The sequence below is a fragment of the Perna viridis genome, chromosome 12 (genome assembly GCF_037379345.1).
Source record: "Perna viridis isolate PV_CMFRI_1.1 ecotype Kerala chromosome 12, ASM3737934v1, whole genome shotgun sequence".
NCBI classification, from domain to species: Eukaryota; Metazoa; Mollusca; class Bivalvia; order Mytilida; family Mytilidae; genus Perna; species Perna viridis.
In genome coordinates this window covers 22,600,163-22,628,148 of record NC_142456.1, presented here as the reverse complement: position 1 = coordinate 22,628,148, position 27,986 = coordinate 22,600,163, and the positions used below count along the sequence as shown (strand labels likewise).

The window sequence follows — 27,986 nt, the reverse complement described above, 5'->3', positions numbered from 1 at the left end:
CCGCTTTCTCATTTTTATCAAATGTTTTCTTCTCTTCTTGGTAATGCAGCCATTATTTTAAGCAACCTCTTCTTTAGCTCTTTTAGCTTTTTTGATTTGTTAAATACTGTTTAAGAAATTCAGCCACTGCCTATGGTAGAGGTGACTCATGGTATAGAAAACCCACTGAACAAACAATGTTTTTTCGGTCTATATTTGCTATATTTTTATGTAAGGATAATCCTTTTTGCTATTAGATCTGCTTTTTTGAGAAAATCATATATTTGTCTCCCACTAAAATCAACCAAATCAAACCAAATCAAGAACAATAACTCTTGTAAAGTGCCAATTTCATACACAATCTGTATAATTTTTATCTCATTAGTACAAGAACCGAATGGCAAACTAAGAACAGTTTCGTGGTCTGTAACTGTAAATTAGAAATAAAAGTAAATTTTGTGGGTTTTTGACATGCATGAATCACTTCCTGTCTGATTTTTATAAAGACTGCTATCTTGAATAGTATGAATATGAAACATTATATATACCATGTACAATAGATTTGGTGCTATGGTATATTATATATACCATGTACAATAGACTTAATGCTCTTGGTACTGAACATAATCAATGTCATACATTGATTTTCACAATTTCTAGTGGAAAACTGTTTCATTGATGTTTAAACAGTGAATGGTTCTATGATTTTTATGGATTCTGAGTAATTAATGCTGCCGTTGACAATAGAACTTTTGCCAAGAATCAAGGATGAAAATTTTTTTTCTTTGAAAAAAATGAATTTAAAAAATGATTAAAATATTCATACAAGGATGTATGTATTTTGGTTTTTTGGGGAAAAATGTTAAAAACATTGAAAATGTCAAAATGCTGTAATATCTCTCATCTAGATTTACTACAGTTTAGTAAATTACTGAAGAAGTAAAAATGCTCTGTGTTTAATGGTGTCGTGTTCTTTATTTGCTTACTTTATTGATTAGTAGAAGCTTATAGGTCAAAGTGTAAGGTCAAGGTCACTGAGTAAGCTAAAGTATAATGAGGAGAAAACTTACTCCTTAAGATGTTTTCTACCTCAGAATTGAAGATGTATAGTTTTTAAATTGATTTTTTCTTTACTTTAGGTGATGCTCTAACCAAGGCAGAGATCCAGAAATCTGAACTTGAACTTGAGATCAACAGAGCTAAAACAGAGGAAGCTGGCCTCAGAGATGCTCTTCATAAGATGCAACAACTGAATGAAGGACTTGGTCAGGACAAGATTGAACTGAACAAGATTATAGTTCTGGTGAGTTCAGAGGTCAAAGTTATTGTCCTTACAATGAAATATAATGGATTTTGATTATGATGGAAAGGATATTATGTTATGATTTGTGTAAAAAAAGCCCCCCCCACCCCCCACCCCAGTTAGCACTGTTCATAAACTACAATGGTACTCAAACTGCCATTCATTTATATTTCAGCTGGAGAATGAAAAGGCTTCACTTCAAGGAGAAAAGTCCATGTTAGAACAGGAGAGAAGTGGTATTAGGGAGGAGCTTGTCAGAGTAGAACAAGAAAAGATGGACCTTGATACTGAGAAAATGGGTAAGTTAAAATGTTCTTGATTTCTAAGGAATGTATTAATCAGGCATTAGTTTCTATATTTTATATTCTTAAAATCTTAGATTTCAGATTAATTAAGTATGATTAGTTTAATTGGTTTCCTTATTATTATGAAACTTGGCATAGTTGTGATACTTTCTTTCATGAAAATAACTTCTTCAGATGTTGTTTTTCATTCAACCAACATTTCAATACCAATATATTAAAGATTTAGGTCCATATTTATAATAAAATAGACTAAAATTAAAATGTTAATACCAGGACTGAACCAGACATTGGAGTTGAGTGAGATGTCCAGACAACAGTTGGAGGATGAAATCCAGGCCCTACACAGGGAGAAGGGAGAAGTCCAGGAACAACTTAACAATGTAAGTTTATTTTTTAATATTTGTCTTGCTTGTATATGAGTTTCTACTGATTGTAGAAAATGTTAGAATCTTTATTATTGTTTAGGCATTTTATAGAAATGGGAAAAAATGTAAGTAAATTTGAATAGCTTCCTTCTGCACTCTTGATGCTCTCCTCTGCATGACAAAAGAACCCGAAAAAGTACTTATGTCATACTGTAAATGTATTTTATTTTCATGGTTCACAGGTATCCATTTTTGCAGTTTCAAAAATGAATATCAGGTTATATATATATAGTGAAAAAAAAAATCATTTTCACAGGTAGTTTTTATAGGTTTTTTGTTCACTGCAAAAATAGCAAATATAAGTATATTTTGAAACTTAAGTATCAGTCCATATAAAGTTCAGACACAGCCTATGGTAAGGTGATTCATGGTATAGAAAAACTCATGGATCAGATGATGCTTTTTCAGTCTACATATGCAATATTTTAATTTGACAATAGTCCTTTCTGTATTTAGATCTGTACTTTTGAGAAAAATACACCTTAACCTTTCACTAAAATCAACCAAACCAAACCAAATCAAGAACGAGAACTCTTGCAAAGTGATAATTGCATGTTCAATCTATATAAATTTTATCTCAAAAGTGCAACCTCCAAATGAAAAACTAAGACTAGTTATGTAACCTATAATAATTTTTTAACAAGAAATAAAACTGACTTTGGTGGGTTTTTAACATACATGAATCACCTCCTGTCTGATTTTTATAAAGACTGCTACTTAATACTTTACTGTAACAGATTTATTTATTAATAAAGGAGTACTAAACTTTGTATCTTGAATTTGTTTTACCCAACCAACAAGTTTCATAAATGAAAATTGAACTATCACATCATTATACTGTTGTAGGTTGCAAGACAGAAGCAGGCTCTAGCCGAAGAACTACTGACTGCCAGGAAAGAGGTTGAAAGGACTAACAACAGTCTTAAACGCATTGCTATAGAAAAGGAAAAACTAACCCAGGATAAGGGAGAACTTATTGTCCAGGTCACTGATACAGAAAGGGAGAATCGTCACCAGAGTGAAGTCATCTCCTCACTGAAGGCTGATAAAGACTCTCTTGAAAGTGCCCTCTTTGAAAGTCAGGAACAATGCAGACAACTTGAAGTCCGTAAGGAACAGTTAGAGGGAGAGAACCAGGAGTTGATTATTAGGAAAGAAAATCTTCAATGTATGTTGTTAACTTATTCTTTATGTTAGAATTTGATAGCTGAAGTGTTATTTAAATTTGATATGAAAAAGGCAAAACTTTTAGGATTTATTTGTTCTTGCACTGTGTGACATGTGTTCCTGCTTTGGTCATGTAACCAATGAGAATTTCTGTAATTTCTAATTGTAGGTGAGATCAACTTACATTCAATTTATTTTTAGCAGCATCAGCTATACCAAATTTCAAATTTCTACTACAATTGCAAGCTTTGCTGGCTGACTATTTTTTGAAAAAAAAAACCCTTCCCTCCAGTAAAAGCAAGGAAAATAATACAATGTGCTTTTCTTGGCAAAATTTTTTCTCTCTTTTTTTCTGTTGAAATTGACATACGTAGGCTTTTGTTAAAATTTCTTATATGGACTAGAAATATATTAAACACATCTTCATGAAACATTGAATAATATATAAATATTGTATGTGTTTTCAGCTGAGATCAACAGATTATGTCAGGAGAAGGATGCTGACAATGAGAAGTTTGATTTCCAGAGAGAAGATCTGAACAAACGTCTGGCTCAGCTGGAGCGTGACATGCAAATGGCCTTGACCCAGGAGAAACAGTCTCATGAAGATGATGTAGATCGTCTCACAAGAGAGAGGGTAGGCATTGAAACAGTTTATCAGCAACTTATTCATTTTTTCATTGTTCTTATTGCCTGGTGTGATGCTAAAAAATATTGGCAGTTTCCAATGAGAATATTATGTAAAATCAACTGTGACATCACCAATAAGCAGGATAAGTTAACTCTATTTGGCACAAGGTAATATTTTCTGTATTCATCCTAGTGAAAGGCTATGATTGAATAATGTTATAGCTCAATAAATTAATTTGAGATAAATACTGTAATCTGATTGGTTAAAATGATTTTGTTATATCTCAATGGATAAAAAAATATTGACATGCCCCTATTCAGTTAAATTCAGAGCTTCTTTTCTCATGTTTAAAGATAAAAATATGTTTTAAAATTAATTTATAAGAATTGGCTATGATAAATATTTTGTCTATTGAAAAAAGCAAATTTGCCTTGTGCATATTTTGTTTATTGCACTTCGTCATAATGCTGCTATTTCATGATGTGAACTGTTAAAAGAAGTATTTCATAATTATTTCTAGATTTTGATATTTAGCATTCAATCATTTGATAGAATATTTTCATTTTGCAAAAATGCAAAATTAAGTTTTACACTTGACAGTTTCCTTTTTTAAGAAAAGAAAAGAAAGGTGTCATTGGCAGTTTGTCTTGACAAAAAAAACCTCTAGAAAACTGCCCATTTTATTTATCAGCTTCATGAATTAGAAATACACAAAGTGCCTACACAATAAGCATGCACAATGAAATAGGTAAAGTTATTCAGTAAAAGTCTGAAAGGAAGGTAACTAATCATTGATCTTGTCCTTCATAATATTAACTAAATCTTTCTAGGATAACCAGAGAAATGAGTTTGAAGCCCAGAGAGCTGAAATGATCTTACAGAACAATATGGAGAAGGAAGAGGGTAACAACAAATTTGATAGAATGAAGGAGGATCTAATGGAAGAATTAGCTGCATTACAGAGAGATAGAGACAATTCATTGATGATGGCTGAGAATGACAAACAACAGGTATAGGATGACAATAGTTACATATTGTATGCAGCAGGTGTTCAAATTAGCACTGGTCCAATGTCTGGGACCCTAAATTTCTGATGCTGGACCTTTGAAACATGTTTATTAGGTCCTGGACCTGCCATATCTACCATATTTACTTTTAATGGGCACCTGTCACTATTTTATGGAGGACTTTTCTTTTATGATGCTAAAAGTCCAGGACCTTCCAATCTTGAAAGTAAATTTGGACTTTGGTCATTCGTTAGAATAAAACCTAAAGCTCTGAAGTAATTTCTAAATTTTCTTACTGTACAATCTATGCAATAACAAGGGCTGTCTTTACTGCCTCTATAATCAGATAAAATATGTATTGCAATATTTTGATTTTGAAATTGTGAAAAATAACTGAAAAAAATCAAATGCCATTTATGAGCGAAATGGATTTTAATATGGCCTGATGGTAGTTGAAGTATTTCTGGAATAAAATTTTTATTTCAATTTGGTAATTCTGTTGTAGACAATGTCTCTCCTTGAACAAGAGAAAAGCACCCTGGCAGAAAAGAATAACAACCTCACTATGGATCTGGCCAACGCTAACGTAGAATATGAGAGACTCAAACGTGAATATTACGCCAAACAGGAACAAGACAGAACTACCATTAATGGGCTTAACAATGAGCTGAAGAATTTCAGGAGTCAGTTTGATGAAACTTGGTATGTTGACTTGTTGCAAAAGTGAAATAAATTTATGTTTGTTTATTCAGATACAATTTTAATGATACTATTATGGTTACTCTCAAAGTTTTAGACATGATTATTTGTTAGTCAACAATTCATTGTTATATCTAAAGCTTAAGTTTTATTTATTGATACATGTATACAAATTTTTGAAAACCACTGATCTGACAATGTAATATCACTCAAGGATACTTTCTCTCTTTTTGAAAAGACCATTATTTGACCTCTCCATTACTGGCTTTGCTCAGAAATTTTTCAAAAGAATATTAGAAAAATGAGTGTTTTGACAGAGTTATCTGCTCTTGAAACGTTCATTTTCCATGCATTTCAATGAAATTATAACTCAATGCACCAACATGATATGAAAAATAGTCTTTTTTCCTTAATTCTGATGGTTCAAATAGTCAAATTACACTATCAAAATTATAGGTTTTTTCATACCATGTTTCACCCACTGCCTGGTTCTTTCAGAGACTGACACTGAATGAAATATCATGTATTTTTGTGATACTTCACCTTTTATACATTAAATTTACCAATTTTTTTTCCATATAATAATTGTTTCTCAGATTTCTGTTGAAATTTATAAACATTATGATCTAATACTCTTCAATGCCTCACCTTCAGCATGAACCATGAGAAAGAATGCAAGGATCTGACCAATGCTATCAAAGAATTAGAGAGACAGAGAGAAGGAGCATTCAGAGAGGTGGCAGAACTTAAAACACAGCTCAAACTTGTTGAGGAGAACCGTGACAATATTCGTCGTGACCTTATTGAGTCCAATAGGAGAATCAGAGAGGAAGAGGAGACTAGAGATCTTATGAGAAAAGACATCGTTGAACTTAAACGTAACATCAATGATGAAATCCGTGAGAAGGATACCATTGGCAAGGCTGCTGATGATCTGAGAAATACCGTGAAGAGGAATGAAGCTGAGAAGATTGAACTTAACAGGTCCCTACAGGACAACAAACAGAGATGTGCAGGTAAACATGTTTCTATGGAAACTGCAAAAATCTGTATTGGTCTTTTATCTAATCTTAGTGTCTTAATACAATGTAATATATACATGTATATTACAAACTGTATGGTTTAAGATTTCTTGTTGTCATTGTAAGTATATTGATATTTGAAGATAATTACTGATAGCACAATATCTGATGTGTTTTTTTTCCAAATTATTTAAGAGATGTATTATTAAGGAGGTAGACCTAGGGTAAGGGACATAACTCTTACAAATCATCGGAACGTTTGTGTAAAGCATTATATATAAATCCGATCAAAGCATAAAAGTAACTTGGATTGATTTCATTCTATTTCAAATGGAAGCTTGATAGGTTTTGATGAAATTGAATATAATAAAAACATATCAATGATTTCAGGAGGTATGTCCTTTACACCAGGTCAACCTCCTTAAGCCTTCTGTGAATGTACTTATATTCATGGGTACCAATTTTCATGGTGTAGGGAAAAACAACAGTTGGTAGAATCTTGAATTTGTTGATTTCACTACTCTATCATACAATTGATTGGGAAATTTTCTTTTCGTTGGGAACCCAATTATGTGGTTTGCCAAATCCACGAAAACCACGAAAATTGATACCCCACGAACAATAATACTTCCACAGTATTTAGAACTTTATTTACATGTAAATGACAGCCATTTGGTAGTATAGAATCTTTTTACTTTCTTCTGTCACTTTCAAAACCAATTAGGTTTCTCAGTATGATTAAATTTAAACTTTCTATTAAATTGGCAAGTGAATAGATTTAAAGAAATTGTACTTTGCTGTGACTAAACAAATAATAATGATGAAAATACAAACAAATTAACTAAAGTTTTCTATCTTTATAATGGGCTATAGTGAAAGGTGCACTTTCATTTCAAAAGAAAAATTTGAAAATTATTGAAGTTTATATTTACTATGGTTGAAAGCTATCAGTTGTCATTGTCCTTTTATTTGAATTTGGGTACTTGTTTGAAATATTTAAATCTCCTGTAGTATTTGACATAAAAGTTTAAAGGAAGAAGATAAATTATATTTATGGATTTATATGTCTTAATTTAAATAAATCAAACTTTGGGATTTAAATTTATTTTATGCTGACCTCAGTTTGTAAACATTGATCGTGACACATAAATTCTAAGGTATTCATTAAAAAAGGTTTTATTTATTTTGAAATATACACTTTTAATGTGGTGTGGGAATATTTCTTATTGCATGCACAGACATCCTAATGTTACTAGATACCTCACATGCAAGCATTCAGAAAAAGTCAATTGTCCAATGTGTTTTAATAAATTGTTGATACATTGTAACAAATTTGTTTCTGGGTCACTGAACTTTGAACCTAATTTTCAGTTCTTGAGGAACAGAAGGCTAATGTTCAGAAAGAGGCAGGTGACTTGAGAGCCAGTCTCCGTGAGGTTGAGAAAGCTCGTTTGGAGGCCCGCCGTGAGTTGCAGGAATTACGTCGCCAGATCAAACAGCTTGACGGAGAGAGGAATAAGCTTGGAAAGGAAGTGTCTGACCTCCAGTCCAGAGTGGCCAGAGATGAGGAGAAGGAGGAGGAGGCTAGAAGGACCTCATTTGATCTTAAACAGAAGGTAAACTTAACCGGACTTGATTTTTTTTCAGCTTTTAGCAGAATTCTGCTATTTCAAATCTATATTTAACCTTTATGATTCTTTTTTTTACTGTATAATTACTTCAGACTTTGCCAATTTATGCTTTGTTTCTTGACCTCGCTAAATATTGCTTTTGAGGTTTACTGAATATTCACTTTTTAAAATTGAACATTGTCCTGAAGTGCATTTCAAGTTTTTTTTTCTTTTTTTTTTAACAAGTTATCATTATTGCAATAGTAGTATATTGGAGTTAAATAAAAAAAATTGATGATTTTGAAATAACATAAAATTTCCAATTCTATTCAATGGTCAATATTCCAATTTTAAAGTCTTAATTCTATAAGGTTATATTCATCATTTCTCAGTTCAGTCTTTCAATATCTTGATTGATTTTAAATGTTTTATAGAGGCATACCATAGTAAAACTTATCTAATGTGTGAAATAAATCTGCCGAAAATCTCCTCTTAATGGTTTGAAAACTTCCTTTTTATAATGACACAAGTAGTTGAACACCCACATATTATAAATCAATCAATATTACAAGGAGGTTATCAATTCAATGTGTAAAAAACATATTATAAAAACTAAAAATATTACCTATGACTTTTAGAGTGAAAGGGATCAAATGTGTTGCAGAAATTTGAAGTGTATCTTTTAAGATTGAAGGTTACATTAATGAAATTTATGAGTGAAAAACTTTTTTCTATACATTTATATGAACACTAAAATTTGCCAAAAAATCCCAGCTGGGTGTTGCTGTTTGGATGGATTTACTTTTCAAATGACAATGTGTATATTTTATCAGAAAGGATCTAAATATTGATTTAAAATTCTCAAAATGGTTTGTACATTTTATGATTGCTACTTGAAGGAGAAGTTTTATGAAGGTTAAAATTTCTAGTACAAATAACATAAGTTTGATCCATTTTTGAGTCTCAACCACGTAATGAATAAAAAAAAAATCAATTTTTAAGACATGTTATCCGTTTTTGGGTCTAAACCATTTAATGAAGAAAAAAAATCAATTTTTCAAACTTGATCACCATTTTATTGTATACTCTTATAGTATGGTATGCAATATTTATACATTAAATACCTTTATAACAAAAGATAGATGGTAATGTTGCATTTACTACAATCAAGTATAATGTATACATTTACTACAATCAAGTATAATGTATACATTTACTACAATCAAGTATAATGTATACATTTACTACAATCAAGTATAATGTATACATTTTCAATTTTTCATTTATGTTATATTGCTTTTAATCAGCAATTCAAAATTTGCCTCATAGAACATTTGTCTACTGTTAAAATAATGATCTGAATATATAAGGAAGTAAAATGCTAAAGTTGAATTATTTTTTAATGGAAATGATATATTTTTGTCTGTAGGTTGTTGAAACTGAAGCCAGCAGAGAAGCCTTGAGAAAGGAGCTTGCTAATCTCCAACGCAAGATGGGAGAACTGATAGAAGAAAGCAGAATGAAAGAAAAAGACTACCAGATGGCACTTGAGGACAGCCGAAGAATGGAGAGGAAACTTGAGGATCAGAGACGTAATTTGGAAATTCAGCTTGAGAACACTAATGCTGAGAATGAAGAACTGAAATTGAGGCTAAGCGGAGCTGAAGGCAGAGTTAATGCCCTTGAGGCAACTCTTGCCAGACTAGAGGGTTCCAAGAGAGACATTGAATTCAAACTTTCCAGCATTGTTTCCAGCCTAAGGAGGACCATTGGGTTCAGACAGGAAATGCCAAGAGCCAGAAGTCCAGTTAGATCTCGCACACCAAGCCCAAGAAGATCCAGACCTAATTCTCCAGCCAAAGGTTTGTATTAGAACATTTAATTGTTAATTGCTACATATTATTTCTGCTGATGCATTATATGATTGACTTCAAAGTTCTGCAACAATGTATCCATATAGATCTTCAGAAACGTAAAAATTAAAGTGAATGTTTTGGAATAAACAAGCTTGTCTGAAACTTTAGTTGAATGCACTAAAATAATATTGGAAGTTCAATCTGTTCTTCTTTTAACATGCATTGGATATTATTCCAAACATCTTTTAAACATATGAATTATGTAATATAGTACTTTCACAACAATTTCATGAACTTACTATTTCTCTAGGCTTTGAGAACACCTATGCCACTACAACAGAAGGTCGTGGTAGTCCGATTCCAAGGACTGGTTCCCCTGAGAGAGCAGGAAGTCCTATTAGAGTCTCATCCCGTGGTGTGTCACCTGCCCGATTTGAAATGGCTGCTGTGGATGTTGATCCTGAGGCTGTCAGAATGGCTCTCCGTGACTTTGTCCAACAGTTGGCTAATGCTGAAAGAGAAAGGGTAAGCACTGTTTAATAATTAGTGCATTGTATTAAAAATGTATGTAAATGTAAATGTTAATGTATTTAAACCTAAGTCTTTGTATTTCAGTGAACTGACATTAGTTTCAGATATCTGTCTCTATAAGAATCAGGCAGTAAGTGAAACATTGTATGAAAAAAAAACCCCATCATTTTGATAGTGTACCAATTTTTTTTTTTATATTTGTACCATCAGAATCAAGGAAAACAGACAAGATTTTCCATATCATGCTGGGCCATTGAGTTACAATTTCATTGAAATGCATGGAAAATGAACATTTCAAGGACAGATAACTCTTTCAAAAACCTCATTTTTCTAACATTCTATTGAAAAATTTCTGAGCAAATCCAATGATACAGAGATCAAATAATAATCTCTTCAATAGAGAAAGCATGCTAAAGTGATATTTTTTGTCAGATTGGTGGGGTTTTGACATGCATGTTTCTGATTTTTTTCATTTTGCCTGATTCTTACAAATGCTTACACTTAAAATCAATGAGAAGTTTGTACAAGCAATAAGTTGCATGTATGTTTGTTATTTATAAATATATTTTATTTATTTTTGTTTTAGGATGATGCCCTTGCCAATGTAAAGAGTATGGGAATACAGCTTCAGGAACTAGAAGATGAGAAAGGAAGAGTTGAGAGAAGATTGGAACAACTACAGAAATCTATGGGAGATGTTGAGGAAGGTAAGATGCTAGTCTGAGACCAAAGAAAGGGTTATGATTAAGAGGGTTAGAGTGTGAAGATTGTGAAATGCCAATCTGAGACCTTAGAAAGGGTTATGATTTAGAGGGTTAGAGTGTGAAGAAAGTAAGATATCAATCTAAGACCCACAGAAAGGGTTATGATTTAGGTGGTTGGAGTGTTAGGAAAGTAAGTTGCCAATTTGAGACCATAGAAATGGTTATGATTTAGGAGGTTAAAGTGTGAAGATGATAAAATGCCAGTCGGAGACCAGAGAAAGGGTATGATTAAGAGGGTTAGAGTGTGAATAAATTAAGATGCCAATTTAAAATCAATAAAATGGTTATGATTTAGAGAGTTAGAATATGAAGATATAATAGTACTGAAAAGGTTATGATTGAGGGGATTAGAGTGAGACTACAAATGAATAGAAAATAGAAATAAATTCAGATATTGGTGAGGCAATATTAAGAAATGTGACTAATAGGGTTATATATGCTGCTTTTAGTCAGTTAGGGTCATATAAGTGGAAAAAAATCTCTAAAATAATCTTTAGAATTCAGGGTCAAATAGTGTATATGATTACATGACTTTTAATTGAAATTATTTTCTCAAAGTCACCGCTATGCAAAGAGATTGCTATTTGTTCATTTCACAAACTTTAATCAATATATTTGAATTACCAACAGCACAGCCATTTTAATGACATAAGTCTGAATAGGAAAACATGTAACAAATTTCAATAATAGATATACAATCTAGCAATATTTCTCCAAACTCAAATGTTCCAATTTATGAAGAATTAAAATCACTCTCAGGAGGAGATTTAATAGTGATATTAGGGTGACTGTAATAACTTTTTAATCACCTGTTTAAATAATTTTCTCATGATAAAGTTGTTTAAAACAAACAAATTAAGCTGACATTATGACAATTTTTCCTTATCACCAGACTTTGAAGTGGACATTATTCACACATTACCATTCAGTTTTATCAGATGATATTATAAGCTAATATTTAGTTAGTGCTGACATATTTGATTCAAGAAAATTATTCAGGTAGGGTCTTACATATTTGACTTATACTTGAAACATGTCTTTTGAACTTTAGAACATGTTCATCAATTCCCTTCAGATATTCTCAGTATTCTGAAAAGTGTCTTCAGACTATCGGTAGATCTACGATGACCAAAATTACATGGGGATATGTCCTTTTATTGTAATCCCCTCGTCTGTCCATCAGTCTGACAGCCTGTTGTTTTTTTTTTTAATTTTCTGTAACAGGTTGTTCAGTTTCTATTGAAGAGAATGCCAAGATATTTTACATATTGCTTTTGCATGATGACTTGTACCACACCTCCCCTTCCCAGGTTCCTAATTTTATCTACTTCCTGTTTACCATAATACTTACTGATTTTTTAGGTGTTGCATAATGAAAAATTTTATAACAGATTTCTCAGCTTATATTGGAGGGAATGCTCAGATACCCTATTTGGTATATTGCTTTTTGCATGATGACTGGTACCATGTTTCCCCTTTCTAGGGTCCTTGTTTAATTTTTCATTAATGTACTATTGTACAAGAAATGTAGATTTTATGAACAACCTAGCTCAGCTGAAGAAGAATATTAAAAAAGCATCCATTTACCAAAAACAAAAACAAAAACAAAAACATAAAAACATGTTTTTTGCTAAAAACAAAATCACACAAAACATACAAAGTTTGCATGGACAGAATTATCTTGCTATTTCATACCCTTATACTGAATGCTTGTTATTATTTTCATACCTCAATCTTTGTGAATGAGCTGACATTCTATGTGCCAATATTAATCAATGATATTAGATTCAAACAGATAAAGTCAAGATGTTATACTAGATACCCTCAATTCTTTATAATGTTTAATAACAATTAAGTTTGTAAATAAAGCTAACTATTTAAACTTGTATGATAATGCGTCTGTTTTAATTCTGGAGTTGCCTTTCGACCATGCATCAGTTTTAATTCTGGAGTTGCCTTTTGACCTATTTATATGTCCTTCCTTTCTGCATTTTAAAAAGATATTTTTAATGGTTTCCATGAAAAAAAATCAAGTAAAGAAAATTATGAACTTGTTAGTATAGAATTTTCAGAAGCAACTTTTTAGTGGCAAATAGTGTATAAAAATTGCAAGGGTGTTCAGTTAACTATTCCTCTACTTCCGGAACCATGAATTAAATGGTGTGGATGGCACCTACCATGACAGACAACCATTATTTGGAATCAGTAGTTTTGACCTTTACCCTTAATTGCACGAAATACATGTAGATGTTTAATGATTATTATAAACTTTTCATAGCATTGTAAATGATGCCTTTAAGGTGTAACAAGTTTAAGAACCCTTTTAAATCCAAGACCAAATACTAATAATTGTAAATACATGTACTAAAATGCTTTGAAAGTCAGAGTCAGGCCAATGTAGTAAACTTTTATGAACTTTAATTGTCAGCCAAATAATAACATCATTTATTGTAATCTGATTAATTGATAATACAGATCAAATTTGACAGAGGCAGAATTATTTTAAGGTACGCAAAAGTTTATTGAATGATATAACAACAGTTTGGTCAGATTATTTAGTGCCACTGGGTCTTATGAACTTATAAGTAATTTGTTAAAGTTTTAGGTAATTCATTTTAGAACTAGAGCTCAGGCCTGGATCTTATAAAAAAATCTCAAATTGAGGCTTTTCTTAAATATTTCCTCAATTTAAATTTTGACCAATCAGATAGTTTGAACTTGGATATTTGAGGAAAAACTCAAGGATTTGAGAAAATCATCAGCTTGAGAATTTTTTTTATGGAACCGGTCTTGGCCATCAATTACAAAATAATGTGAAATTACAAAAAAAAAGTAGAATGTTTCATCAGTTGCAAGTATAAAAGTAAAAAAATACCAATAAAATAGTTTTTATTCATCTGTTTTCTTGGTCAATGTCAGACACTGTTAATTCACCCAAAGTGGAATAACTTATAAATATTTGAGCAAGACCAGGTAATACAATAAAGCACTGTTTTAATAAACAGAGAATAATGATACGCCAGGTCACAATCAATGGTTTTAATATTTCTACAAAGTGGCTTCGAATTGCTATGAGCAGTCATAGAATGAGATCAAATTTCATTGTTATAACATTTGACATGCTTTGAATACCTTTTATTGCTGAGTTCATTAAAATTTCGCTTACTTAGCTGAAATTTAAAAATTCGGCAAATTGTCAAGTTAATAAATTAGTTGGCATTTGCTACTTTGGCAAAGAAGATTAGACCTCTGGTCTGTTTATCTTGTTAAGGTAATAATACAAAAGACATGATCCCTTTGTAGAGTTATTAAAAGATTTGGTAGTTCGTGTATTCCCTCCGGAAGGTGAAACAAGTCCACACCTGTCCAGTCATAAACGGTAATCGATACACTAGGATTGTAACAAAAATGTAACGAGTGTTAAAATACACTTATCAGTGTGTGAAAACTTTGTAGTAAAACTTGTATAGCTGTAAAATCTGTGGAATAAACTTAGCTGTCATAATTGACATTTTTCTTTGTTATTTGGATTGACATAATTAAGGATTTAAATGTGAGAATTCTATCACTAGTTAAATATCATTGGGATTTTATCAGCCATAAAAATAATGGCATATAAAGTCTATCTGCTGCCCAGCAGTCTGATGTCACATGCTCTAGGACCAGATAATTACAAATCTCTACCTTATCAGAATGGTATGTCTGTTAACTATTGTTATGTAGTCTGATTGATTGATTAGAGTTCATGGAAGGTGAAACAGCTGAACAACCAATAGAAATTAAGTTTACATAACTAATTTGAAATTGTTCCAAGTTTTAAAATTAATGAATTTGCATCAATTGTTTAATTGTTTTTCTTCATTTTTTTTTATATTATGATTGTTAATATTACCAAGAGTCTTCAGATTGATTTGCTTTTCAAAATTAGAAAAAGCTGATGCTTTTTAAAGATGCATAAAAAAAATGAGAAATTGAGTTTATGTTCATTTTCGTTAAAAGTAATATTGAAGAATAGAACTGATGATGTAGTATAGGTATAAAATGCAAAAGATTTTTGCTTTGACAGTCTAGTAAAGTTGCACTATTCAGACGATAAAGAAAACAAATTCCTGCATTTTCCATAAACTTGCCATGTAAAAAAATTGATTTTCTCTTCAAAATTTGTCAATTAGAAAGTTTACTGAAGAACTTACGAAAATATTTTCGTTGACTCATATAGTATTGATACAGAGGATCAATAATTACATGTAACATTAACAATCGGTTAGGGACCAATTACATGTGTGTTGTTTGAATAATTAACTTTTGATGGAAATCAGCTTTAGATCTTTGTAAGATATCTAGAAATTTTAAGTAAATTTGACCTCTGTATAAGGGTGATCATATAAAATATTTGGATATTGGAGGTTTAAAAAGCCACATATTTTGACAAGATTTAAAGGAAACTATTGGGTTCTATTGATGTTGAATGAATTAAGGGTAATTACTAGGACAATAGGTGATTACTATAATAGAGCAAGTATACCTGTTACCAGGTAAACTACCTGTGAAAACGTATGTAAACCTATTGATCTCAGTCTTTGATGTTTATACCTGCATGTAATTCAGAATAAAAATTTTTTTTATAACGAAATGTAAGGAAGTAATCAAGCTCTGAAGCAGAAGAGAAAACAAGAACTTGTATTTATCCCAATACACAAATGCTCTTTTCATTTTTGTGTACTGTATTTCACTTTTTGAATAGAGAGCCTTTATTCCATATGTAACTGCCTCCTGAAGAAAACGTTTGTTGTGAGTTCACTCTTGAATATCTATGCTGTGAGAGAGAGGTGAGAAAAAGTAATGATTAAAGAATACATGGAACAATTGTTGACTTCACATTATAATAAAGAAATGTATAAATCTTGTCTTTTCTGTTTTAGACAAACGTGGAATTGATGGCCGTCTTGCTAGTGCTCAGACTGCTCTCATGCTCCAAGAGGAGACAATCCGTCGTAATGAGAGAGAACGTAAGATGCTTCAGGACAAGATCCAAGCTTTGGAACGAAGCCTCAGCTCTGCTGAGACAGAGAAACGTCAACAGCTTGAGAAAATCAGTAAGATGAAGGCAAACGAAGGCCGTCTTGAAGATGACAAACGTAACTTGAGAGCTAATCTAGATGATGCTGAAAACAGGTGTACTAAACTGGAACTTGCTCGTAGGTCATTGGAAGGTGACCTTCAGAGATTTAGACTGTTGATGAATGATAAAGAAACTGAAAATCAGGTAGTTGTCTACAATTGATAGTTTATCATAGGTATTATGAAAATGAGAATTAGAGAACTTTCCTTTTCGGTTTTTTAAGCGATCTATTATTTGAAATGCTAAAAATGCCTACTGTCCATTACACAATGGAAGGTAAGATAGAATATAATAAGAAAAGAAAGAGTAATACTAACATGGTAATTTATCATTATCATAAACTTAGGAATCACTTACCTCTATCAAAACACAGCCTCTAAATCCTGTGAGGAAGCCTACTACTGATGAATTCACACGTGTATAAAGTCTTGTTGTATTATAGATTCTAAAAATTATCCATGATAATTCCTTTCTTGTTTCAATGGGGCTTATGGAGTTAGATGTTGTAAATTATTCATAGGGTTCTGTCGAAGGTGTAGTTCTTATGTTGAGTTAGATTTTGTAAATTATTCATAGGGTTCTGTCGGAGGCGTAGTTCTTATGTTGATTAACCATATGCTACGATGAGGTATCTTAAAGGGTAGTTATTCATAAAATTATTGAAAAAAAGTCATAAAAACATTAACCTTAAAACGACTAATCAATAATTTCTGTATAATCTATTTACATTTCTTACACATGGACTATTTTTGTGTTTTAAGGCACATGGAAATGGGTAATCAGTGTATCTTCTAGGTATTCCCATTTATATGATCATTTCATGAATATTCTAAAATTCATGAGCTCTGAGGGATTTGCAGTCTGTTCTACTATTATGTGCAATTTCAAGCTAGTTTTTAATTTTTGCTATCAAAGAAATGTTTTGAGAAGAAAGGTCCAAGTAAAGTAGATATGAGTTTGGATATTGTACTGAGACATATTGGATCCGATAGATTTAGGATGATATTAATTAGCAATGATGTTTCTGTTCCCCCTGTAGAAGTAATTAAGGTATTGTAGTTTACATGGCCTATCCTTTCTCAATTGCATGTGTTTTTTTCTGTTGATGCATACCTGTTAACCATTAAAACAGTTCATGTGGGATATTCTCCCCCATTAAAACTGTCACATGTCAGAGATCTCCCTAATTGACACTCTCTCATGTTGGAGATTCTCCCCAATTGGCACTGTTTCATTTGGGAGATTCTCCCCATTGACACTATCTCATGCGAGAAATTCTCCCCATTGACACTGTCTCATGTAGGAAATTCTCCCCATTGACACTGTTTATTGTGGGAGATTTTTATGTAAAAGCAAATATTTGGTGTAAAAATTCTGTTATTCAGTACTTTTTACCACAAATCTTAAATTTATATGTTGGAGATTCTAAATTTGTCATCAATGTTGGAGGGTTAATAGGTATGTTAATGCATTTAAGCTGTTGTAAAATTTGCTGTAGTTTAGTGTCAGAAGTAAAAAAATATACATACTAGGAGTAAATGGTTTTTACCTTCTTTTCAGATCCTGCAAGATAGAGTAGAGACACTGAACAAACAGATTCAGGAGTTAGATGGCAAAGCTCAGTCCCTGCAGCTGACTGTAGATAGGTTGTCCTTGACCCTTGCCAAGACTGAGGAAGATGGTGTCCAACAGAAAGACAAGGTTTGTTTTTCTTCGGCTGACTTTAAGAAAAGATATAGTATGTTGGGGTGAGATAACCCCATGTGTAGCCCCACTCATCAACAAAAGTATTATTTTCAGCTACCCTTATACCTCCCATTGATGAATCATTTTGTCACCAAAAAATATACTGTAGCATTTTTGTTTTATTTTGGCTAATTTTTATTGAGGCAAAAAATCCATTTTTTTTTTGCTTTTTTATTCTTCTAACTTCTTTCTCTAGATAGACCACTAAAATACAGCAATATTAGCACCCCCTCCAAATCACCCGCTATTCCATATATTCATGGTTACCCGGTACTCTCTGTAGACCATTTATAATGTACTGACAAATTTTATCTGGTTTGTTAACAGGTTCAGTCCCTGAATATGTCTCTGTCAGATAACAATGCCACCATCAATGAACTCCAGGAACGAATGGCTCAGTTACAGAGAGGTCTGACTAGCAGTGAACATGATCGTAGAGTTCTACAGGAGAGACTTGATTCCACCAGGTAAACAATTTATGACATGTTCTTTTGTTTATAGACAGTACATCTTAACATTTTTGTTTTTCCTTATTATTGATAATTCATGATTTTGGAAGTCAAAAAATTAAAAAAATGAGTATAATTGGTATGTATTGGCAGCTACATTGACTAGTGAGCAAATAAATTTAAGGAGGTAGACCTAAGGTTAGGGACACCACTCTTACAAATCATTGGAACGTTTGTATTCAGCATTTTGCATCAATTTCATGTAAGCATCAGAGTAACTTGGACTGATTTCATTCCGTTTCAGATGAAAGCTTGATAGTTTGGTGAAATATATATGATACAAATATATCACTGATTTCAAGTTATGTCCCTTATCCTAGGTCTACTTCCTTAAGCTATTTTAGAAATAAATAATTATGTCAATACAATCCATTGATTTTGATACTTTGGCTTCAGAAAAAAATTATTCTGCAAAATATTTTTCTTCGTCTTATCAATATTTTAAACATTGTACTGTAATTTGTTTTTGAAATTTTTCTATTCACTTACAGACAAGCCTTGAATGAGGCCAAGAAACAGAACTACAACTTAATGGAGAGAGTACAGGCTCTTCAGAATGATAATTCAGAAGCTGAGGTCAGAAGGGCAGAGGTTGAAGGTCAACTCCGTCAGTCTCATGGTGTAAGTAGTTTTAAAATTGCATAGAATAGAGAATTACAAAAATCTTCAGAAGTTTTCAAAACATTTTTGAAAAATAATGTAGCATCTTTATTTGAAGTTTTGATGCCATTATCTTTATTGAATTAGTAAGATCAACAGCAGTATACTTTGCTTGAATTGAGAAAAGAAGGAAAACAAGTAGATTAATTACTGAAACATTTCAGTCACCTTCAAAACTGTTTACATCTATTTTTTAACCAGATGCTGGTAAAGAGACAAGAGACAGAGCAGGAATTAAACCAGGTCATTCAGAAACTGAATGTTGATAAACAGAACATGCAGGATCATATTAGCTCCCTTTCTCGTAACCTCTCAACTGTTGAGACACAGAAGACTGAGATGGAGAGAACTTATATCAGGCTGGAGAAGGACAAATCAGCTCTCAGGAAAACTCTTGATAAGGTCAGTAGTCTGGTTTCATGTAACTGATTGATAAAAGGTATAAATTTTAAGTGTTTTGTGCTGACTTTTTTTTCTTTCTGTAAATCTCAATTCATTGAATCTAAGTGAAGCATAAGGCTGTTTGGTTACAAAATTCATGATGTGATATTAAATATAGGTAGACTTTGATATTTTCAATTTTAAGTTGAGCATTAAACTTCAAAATTTCAAATGATATTGAAAACCCTACCTTTAGGTTGAACGTGAAAAGTTGAAGTCTGAGGAGATAGCTAGTACATCCCTGATGGAGAAGGGTTCTCTGGACAGATCATTGGTCAGATTGGAGGAAGATAATACAGATCTACAGAAGCAAGTTCAGCAGTTACAGGCACAGCTGGCTGAAGCTGAACAACAGCATGCACAGCGGTAAATAGAAACTCCAATACATTATACTGATAGTCATAAGCTGATTATAATTAGAACTAAGGGTCTTAAGTTTATGCCATTAAGTGACAGTTAAATAGAATTCTCTGTTAATTAATATTATGGCTGTCATTCATTACTGAACATATTGTAATTCCAATAGGAAGATTTATAATTGGGTCTCACTGCTATTCAATTCTACACATATCTTTTTCAATGAAAACATTTGTTCTGCCCTTCATGTCCTAATTTATTGTTCTACTTATATGAAATTCCCATTCTTGATATTGGATTAATTTAAATGCTTGCTTACTTTAAGGTTGATTGATGTTACAACCAGACACAGAGCTGAAACAGAGATGGAAACAGAGAGACTCCGAACAGCTCAGATTCAAGCAGAGAGAATGCTTGAGACCAGAGAGAGGGCAAACAGAACTAAAATCAAAGGATTGGAAGAAACTGTAAGTTCTCATTTCTTTATCTTAATTCTTGATTTTGCATTTCTTGTTTGTATGTTTGTTTAAGTATCACTCCAGCTAAGAGTCATGTAAAATTGTCATTCATGGTTTGAAAGCCTACATATTTTTATTTTTGATATTTTGTTTAAAATGTCATAGTAAACAGAAAATAATATGTTGCTTTTTAAACAGCCCTTGTTCATAATATAGAATGTACTGTAAACTTCAAAATTAAGGGAGATAACTCTTTAAATGACACTTAAATAGAATAGAAACTGTTGGATTTTCAGTGTGGATTATCTACTGAGAGCAGACAGATTGGAATGAATAATATAGACCTATAAAACAACTTACTTACAACAAAATCTAGCTTTTTTTTTGGTATATCACATTTTTCAGACTTTGCATGATTCTTACAAAGACTGCTACTTAATTTACTCACATGGAATGTACAGGAAAATAGTGAGGATTGCTTCATACCACTTATAATGAGCAATGTTTAGTGTATGTTTTATTTTTCTCTATGAATCAGACATTAAAAATTTATTACTAAATTACTAATAAAGTTGTATTGATTCCAGATTGCCACACTGAAGGACCAACTAGCCACTGAGATGAAGAAACGCCAGCAATACATTTCTCGTAGTGCTCGTACTGGAGATGAAATCCGCGACATCCGCTCCATGTTGGATTCTTCCCTGTCTAACGTAACAAGGGACCAGTCACTGGACCCTCTCCTATTGGAAACGGAAACCAGAAAACTTGATGATTCATTAGAATTCAGAGGAAGTTACAGAACTCCACAAACAAGAAGGAGAACAAGTCCAAACCGATCTCAGTTGAGATATAGCGATAGACTTACATCAACACCTGCAATGCGTAGAACACAGAGTCCGGTTGCACTGCGTAAAAAACTATTGAAGTAAAAACTGCCCAGAAAAAGAAAAAAAAACTTCAGTGTATGAGAGAAATCATGTGGAAATACTTATAGCAATTTTGTCTGTTTGTTATTCTATCATTCCTATTTTTTTATTAATTGAGACATTCCAAGTTCATAGTTTTATCTGGTTTCCAGCATTAATGCTTTATGATTTCAAAAGGCAAAGAGTTTCAACTCTAATCTAATATATAAATAAATGAATTAGTGAGTAGTTTACATTGTACATAATACCCCTCGTGCAATTATATTGGCAATAATATCCAACTTATTTTTGAAACAAAAATGTTATGTATAGAATAGAAATACAAATGATACCAAACCTACTCAAAGATTCTCCAACTTTGCCTCTTGAATCATAAAACAACTTAATGGCAGCACCATATAAGAATATTTTTAAGGCCATTATTTTTATTCCTGCATGAAATCAAACTATCTTTTTTTTTTAACTATTTTAGGTTGTGATAGTAAGGATACACATTTTATGGACTTTTTATTATTTCACTTATTTTTATTAGAATTAGTTTTTTGTTGTTGTTGAAGGGTGTGTAGATAATGCAACCTGTGTTGGTCATGTGATTATTTCCATGGTTACGACCTATCAAGTTGCTAGAATTTTGTGATGTAATCAGTATTACCAGATTTCACCTCAATCATAGATAATTTGGGAGGAGTTGCACTCAACACTATTCAAAGCCCCATGGCATCTAATTTGTATTTAGAATGTCACATACTTGCCTAAAAAGGGGAATATGTTTAAAGAAAAATATTTTTCTACATTTTTACAAAAGAGGAGAGAGATCTTTTTTTGACTGCTGAGAATGTTATTTAATGATGTTTTTAAATGATGATCATGATTCCAAGAATGAGTCCTACCGAAAATTGACACCTTTAATTTCTGTGACTGGCAAGTTAATGATTGAGAGGGAAGAGAAATAGTTATTGCATCATGTTTATTTATAGACTTTGTTATCATCAAAATATCTGTGATAAATGTTGAGAATATGCACATAGAGTGAAAATATTTGTCTTTAAAATTGTGGTGTATTTTTAGATTTATGAATGCAATCAAACATGTCTGTAGGGGTAGTTTCACGAATACCTACTACTCCAAGGGCTTTCTAACCCTGTTTGAATGTTATTCTTATAGAATATTGATATAACTGCTAGAATTTGAATCATAGCCCCAGCAATGAGTGGATACATTAGGTAGCTAACACACTTAAATCTTGGTTTACAATTTGCTTTAAAGGGAGATAATCCAATTTTTTTGTTTGTTAATGCTTTTAGTTGTCATTGTTTTTCATTTTGTTTGAAATTACTCCATACTGGTACTAAGATCATTCCATTTTATTTAAAAGGGGATATATTTGAAGTTTATTTTTTTCAGCATTTTAAGCCATGAAATGTTTTGTGAGCTAGAATGAACCATTTGACTGCTCAGCAATTTCATAAATTTACTTAAAATGAAAATTGTATGAAGAGCCTTACCTATTTAAACACAAATACATATCAGTTACCCCTGAGTTGATAATGGAATGTTCCACTAAGCAATTAAAAGATCTGTGATGAAATGTTATCCGTCCATTTTTAAGTTTTTGTTTTTAATTTCGTCCTTGTTATTCATGATACACTGTTTGATGTTTTTGCTACTAGATTATATTTATATGAATTCTCTAGTTTTACAATATAATCTTTCACGTTGTGAATCATTACTGAGCTTTTTCTCACCAGGAATTGATCAGAAATAAAAAGTGTGCAAGAGAATGGAGTATTTTTTTAAAGCCTTTTTGTTATATATTCACATTCATACTGAAGTGTGAGAGGCATCAATGGGACAACAGTCCAAACAGCTAATGTCCAATTAAAATTGCAGCTAGAGGAACAGAAGTAGGACCAAAAGCTTATATTTTACAAACAATTAATAACTAAAATAAATAGAACAAAAGAAAAACAATAAAAAATTATTATAATACTGAATGAAGACAGGTGTTAAAAAAGTTAAATCGTACAAGAAGAAAATGCATTAAATTCCTGGTAAAAATGCCCTGTCAGTGACTGTTCAAAGGTGTTCAGTTTTTGTACGTAGATAAACTGACTGTCAGTCAAGACAAATTAAAAAATAGTCACCTCATGCAATAATTGGTAATACATACACATTTGAAAAGTTAGTTGACCAAGCTTATCAAGTTGAATTACCTCCCATTGGAAACACCAGAGAGCAATGAAACGCCTGTTGCACATTTTTAAAACACCTCAAAAGCATGCTTGCAGAATATAACTTGGGTTTTTTATTATTTTGTGTAAATTTAATTTTGGTATTATGTTTTTTTCTATCTCTTCTGAAAAACAAGACCAATTAAAGAACAGTGTTCCAATGTCCCTCTCATAGTAAGACCACATACAAAATATAAAATCAATTGTTCAAAGTATTACAATAAAAAGTGCAGAAAACTGTAAATTCACTGAAATTTTTTAAGTCCAAAGGCCGTAACTTAAATAAAAATCATTCAAAGGTAACCAAAGTCAAACTTAATCTGTAACTTCTCATAGTAAGATTACATACAAAATATAAAATAAATTGGTAAAAGCGTTACAAAAAAAAAGTGTGGAAAACTGTACATTCACTGAAATCTTTTAAGTCCAAGGGCCATAACTTCCCTAAAAATCATTCAACTGTAACCAAAGTCAAACTTTATCCAAAACTCTTCATAATAAGGCCACATACCAAAAACAAACTAATCTGGTAAAAGCATTACAAAAAAAGTGCGGAAAAACGTGAGCGGTCAAATGGGTCGACGGACACCCAGCATTTCCATGTCCCCTCACAACACGTCGCTGGGGATAAAAAATAGTGGAGTTGGTTGCTTTGTAAACATCTTCAGAAAAAATTATGAAAGCTTTCAATTGCAATAGTCAAATACCGGTAACAGATCTTGTACTGATGAGGGTTACCGAGAAAAAACATTTTGGCCGATTGGTTTTATTTTCTCACATAACCTGATAGTGGATTGTGCTACTGTGTATTTCTGGAATTATTTAACAAAACTAAGTTGTCCTAAAGGTTGACTTGCATATGGTCAGTCCATTCAATTTGTGTATAATTTAAATTGTTGAATCGTAATATCAGAACTGATCAGTAAGAAAACTCCATTGTTGACAACAAAATGCATAATAAGGTCAACCTTCTTGAAAGTTATCCTCAACAACCAGTCGGCCAGTGGCTAACCATGCCCAAGTCCGGCAGTTTATGCAAAAAAAAAACATGGCAGCTAAATACTGCATCGATGCTGTCTTTAGACCCTGTGATGTCAAATATACATACATACATACAATATAGCTGGTAATTTTTGTGGATGCCAAATTTTGTGATTTTGCTTGATGGAAAGGAGTATAAAAATTTCACTGTCTTTATTTCTACCTCCAAAGATATGGTTTACAGGAGATAACTGTGAAATATCTACCCTTAAATTTGGTGAGCTTTTATTTTTCACAATTTCCCAAATCTCACATATATAGCAAAAATTAGAACCTTACGAAAATTTCAAACTATACACTATTTATTGTGATGATGTAAAGCTAAATGTCTTTTTGTCATTGTTGTAGTATCAGACTGTCTAAGCAGTACTATTTAAAAACTTGAACAAATATAATTAAATGAAAACTTATGGTTTCACATTTTTTATTAGGCAAGATGATTTTCATTAAATACTTGAAAGATATTCATCAACAACAAAAACAAAAACAACTAGATTGTAGAGGATATCACTAAAAAAGGATCAAACATAAAATACTTACTGTGAAAGTACCAGTACTATTAATCTTGAGATACCAATATTTGTAGTTTTTGTAGGTTGACCAAACCACAAAATTTGGTTCCTAACGGAAAGGAGATTACCATTGATGTGTAGACTAAAAATCTCAATTTAAGAAGCCATGAATTTGTGTTTCTTCCCTTATCCACGAAAATTGGTATTCTCAAATTGAAGTACTTTCACAGTATTAGGATTCATGAATTTTTCTACTGATTAGACACAACTATGAACCTTAGATAGTATTGCAAATGAAAAACTTGACAATGAATATCTTATATTGTAAAATGAAAAAATGTAGTAACCTTTCCTGAAACTGAATGTTTTGCTTTAAATTTTAATCCCTTTAAAATCGTGTAGTAGTTGAAAATAATGTTCTGTAACATATGTCCTCTACATTGTAATCATATTTATGATTAATCACAAGAAATATAAATGTCAATCACTAACAAAAAACTATCCACACACATTCATGCACACACTAATACACAAACAAATTCACTTGGCACTTAATGATATATAGTTATCCTACTGTAACACATGGTTTCTCTGAAATAACTGCAGAGTGTCAGTCTCAGTAAGAATCAGGCATTGGGTATGAAAAACACTACCATTTTGAAAATTTAATTTGACTATTTGTACCATCAGAATCAAGAAAAAGAGACACAAATTTTCCATATCACTTTGGTAAATTGAGTTTTATTTTCATTGAAATGCACTGAAAATGAACATTTCAAGGGCAGATAACTCTGTCAAAAACCAAATTTTTCTAACATCCTATTGAAAAATTTCTGAGCAAATACAGTGATGCAGATCAAATTTCCTAGAGTGAAATTATGTCGTCAGATACATGCATGTTACTGATTTGTCCAATTTTGGCTAATTCTTACAAAAACTAACACTTAAATATCTATTTCAGAAAAAGCACATCAAATTACCACTACTATTGTCTTGAAGTACTTTTCACATTCTACTCTTCAGAATAATCTCCCTTTGTTATGAATGGTTGTCTCCCTTTGATTACTTCCCAAATGGAAGAAGATCCATGTACTTTTATGACATGAGAATGATGATAAACAACAGTGTAATTGCTACAATTGATTGCTGACACTAATTCATGTATGACTAGGAAAATAAAATACAATGTTCTTTGCATCAAACACACAATCACAATATCAATTTACAGTTATTTGTTTTCACTGGTTGATGCTCACTACATCAAAGTACTGAAAATGCAGAAATTTACTAGCTGCACTTTTTCTGATTGCAAATTATCCAATTAATTTCTGAATTTCCAGCAAATTTCCCTGCACAATGAATAAAGCACTACTAGGTTATGTATTTTTCTCAAAAAAAAACATAAGAGTGTTAAAAGCACTTCAATGAGTAATTGTCACATCAACAAGCAGTCTCATCGCTTGTACAGCATGGTTTTATGCATATGAATAGTTTGGTTCTATCTTTAATTAGACATTTATTAACAAGTTACAAAAATTTTGATTTTCATTCTTGTAGCAGTATCTTTCATTTTTCATTTTTTCAGCATAATTAACATATTCTTGTCTTTTCGTATTATTTCAGTACATTTTTCATTTGTTTTCTTCTTGTTTTCTTGGCTAAAGGAATTTTCAAAATTGAAGAATCTAAACAGAAACTCATGGGAGCTTCTCTTTACATTAAACAGTCACTGGAGAAAGATTATGTGTACATGCAATAAATACAGGTTAAACCATTTTGCACTTGAGTTCGGATTTAAACCATTTTATCACAATATCAAGTCGTAAGCGACAACCCCATGACATGGGGTGAGTGCTTGGACTTTATAATGCCTCTACTGCAGACATAAGTTCTTCCATCATTTACGAAAACAAAATTGCATCACTTTTTCTTCAATGCCTCCATCATTGACGTAAAGTCTGAAAGTCTCTGGTAATCTGGATCATCTTCCTTCTCATCTTTGTCATCATCTTTGTATGAAGGATTTTTAGATTTATGTGGAAGTCTTAAAGTACATGGTAACATTTCAGGCATCACTGTGTGATGAGTGACTAGAGCTAACAGATCTGGCCATTCTTTGTCCAGGCCCTGTAAATAATAAACAAAAACAAATGTGAGCAGTGTATGATCATTAAATTTGGAGTCGTCTCCCTTCCAATGTATCTTTTAATATACTAGCTAAAAAAATACCTTAATAGACCTGACAGAAAGAACCCTTGATCAGGTTTACCAGACCAGAAAAAAACCATCTTTAACATACAACCTAAATTTTGGGGACATCAGCAGAACTTTCCTATATAATCCTACCTGGGATAGTTTTTAACGACAATAAGCAAATTCATACTTTTTTTTTCTTGCTGCATGTATGATTTTCACAATTGCAGCTCAAAACCAGAATCATTTTAATAAAATGGCTTCTGCCTTAGTGGCAGTGCAAATAAGAAATGTGGAATTAAGTTTAAGTCCCTGTAAGAATCAGGCAGTGGGTGAAAAATGGTATGAAAATACAACCATTTTGACAGTTTAATTTGAATACCATCAGAATAAAAAAAAATTATATCAGTTAGGTAAACTGAGTTATGTACTGCAAATAACTCTCAAAAACCTCATTTTTCTAACATTCCAATGAAAATTTCTGAGCA

General features: G+C 31.9%; 2 protein-coding genes across 13 annotated transcripts in view; one reads left to right on the top strand and one right to left on the bottom strand.

Annotated features, from left to right (window-relative positions):
- The window catches only part of LOC148601718 (uncharacterized), an 88,074-nt gene extending 64,772 nt beyond the window's left edge, over nt 1–23,302 (top strand). For all 11 annotated transcript variants that reach the window (XM_088554520.1, XM_088554518.1, XM_088554519.1 and 8 more), the window contains 20 exons: nt 1,119–1,282; nt 1,458–1,581; nt 1,861–1,967; nt 2,859–3,180; nt 3,647–3,816; nt 4,641–4,820; nt 5,323–5,519; nt 6,171–6,532; nt 7,910–8,154; nt 9,578–10,010; nt 10,315–10,529; nt 11,122–11,242; nt 16,222–16,565; nt 17,982–18,122; nt 18,495–18,634; nt 19,168–19,297; nt 19,538–19,738; nt 19,974–20,143; nt 20,460–20,601; nt 21,180–23,302. In XM_088554520.1, the coding sequence (XP_088410646.1) occupies nt 1,119–1,282; nt 1,458–1,581; nt 1,861–1,967; nt 2,859–3,180; nt 3,647–3,816; nt 4,641–4,820; nt 5,323–5,519; nt 6,171–6,532; nt 7,910–8,154; nt 9,578–10,010; nt 10,315–10,529; nt 11,122–11,242; nt 16,222–16,565; nt 17,982–18,122; nt 18,495–18,634; nt 19,168–19,297; nt 19,538–19,738; nt 19,974–20,143; nt 20,460–20,601; nt 21,180–21,524 (4,253 nt within the window). In that variant the 3' untranslated portion in view covers nt 21,525–23,302. The remainder of the gene's footprint in view (nt 1–1,118; nt 1,283–1,457; nt 1,582–1,860; nt 1,968–2,858; nt 3,181–3,646; nt 3,817–4,640; nt 4,821–5,322; nt 5,520–6,170; nt 6,533–7,909; nt 8,155–9,577; nt 10,011–10,314; nt 10,530–11,121; nt 11,243–16,221; nt 16,566–17,981; nt 18,123–18,494; nt 18,635–19,167; nt 19,298–19,537; nt 19,739–19,973; nt 20,144–20,459; nt 20,602–21,179) is intronic.
- Nucleotides 23,303–25,200: 1,898 nt separating this feature from the next.
- LOC148601717 (uncharacterized) overlaps nt 25,201–27,986 on the bottom strand; it is a 71,055-nt gene continuing 68,269 nt past the window's right edge. For both annotated transcript variants that reach the window (XM_088554206.1, XM_088554205.1), the window contains one exon: nt 25,201–27,432. In XM_088554206.1, the coding sequence (XP_088410332.1) occupies nt 27,226–27,432 (207 nt within the window). In that variant the 3' untranslated portion in view covers nt 25,201–27,225. The remainder of the gene's footprint in view (nt 27,433–27,986) is intronic.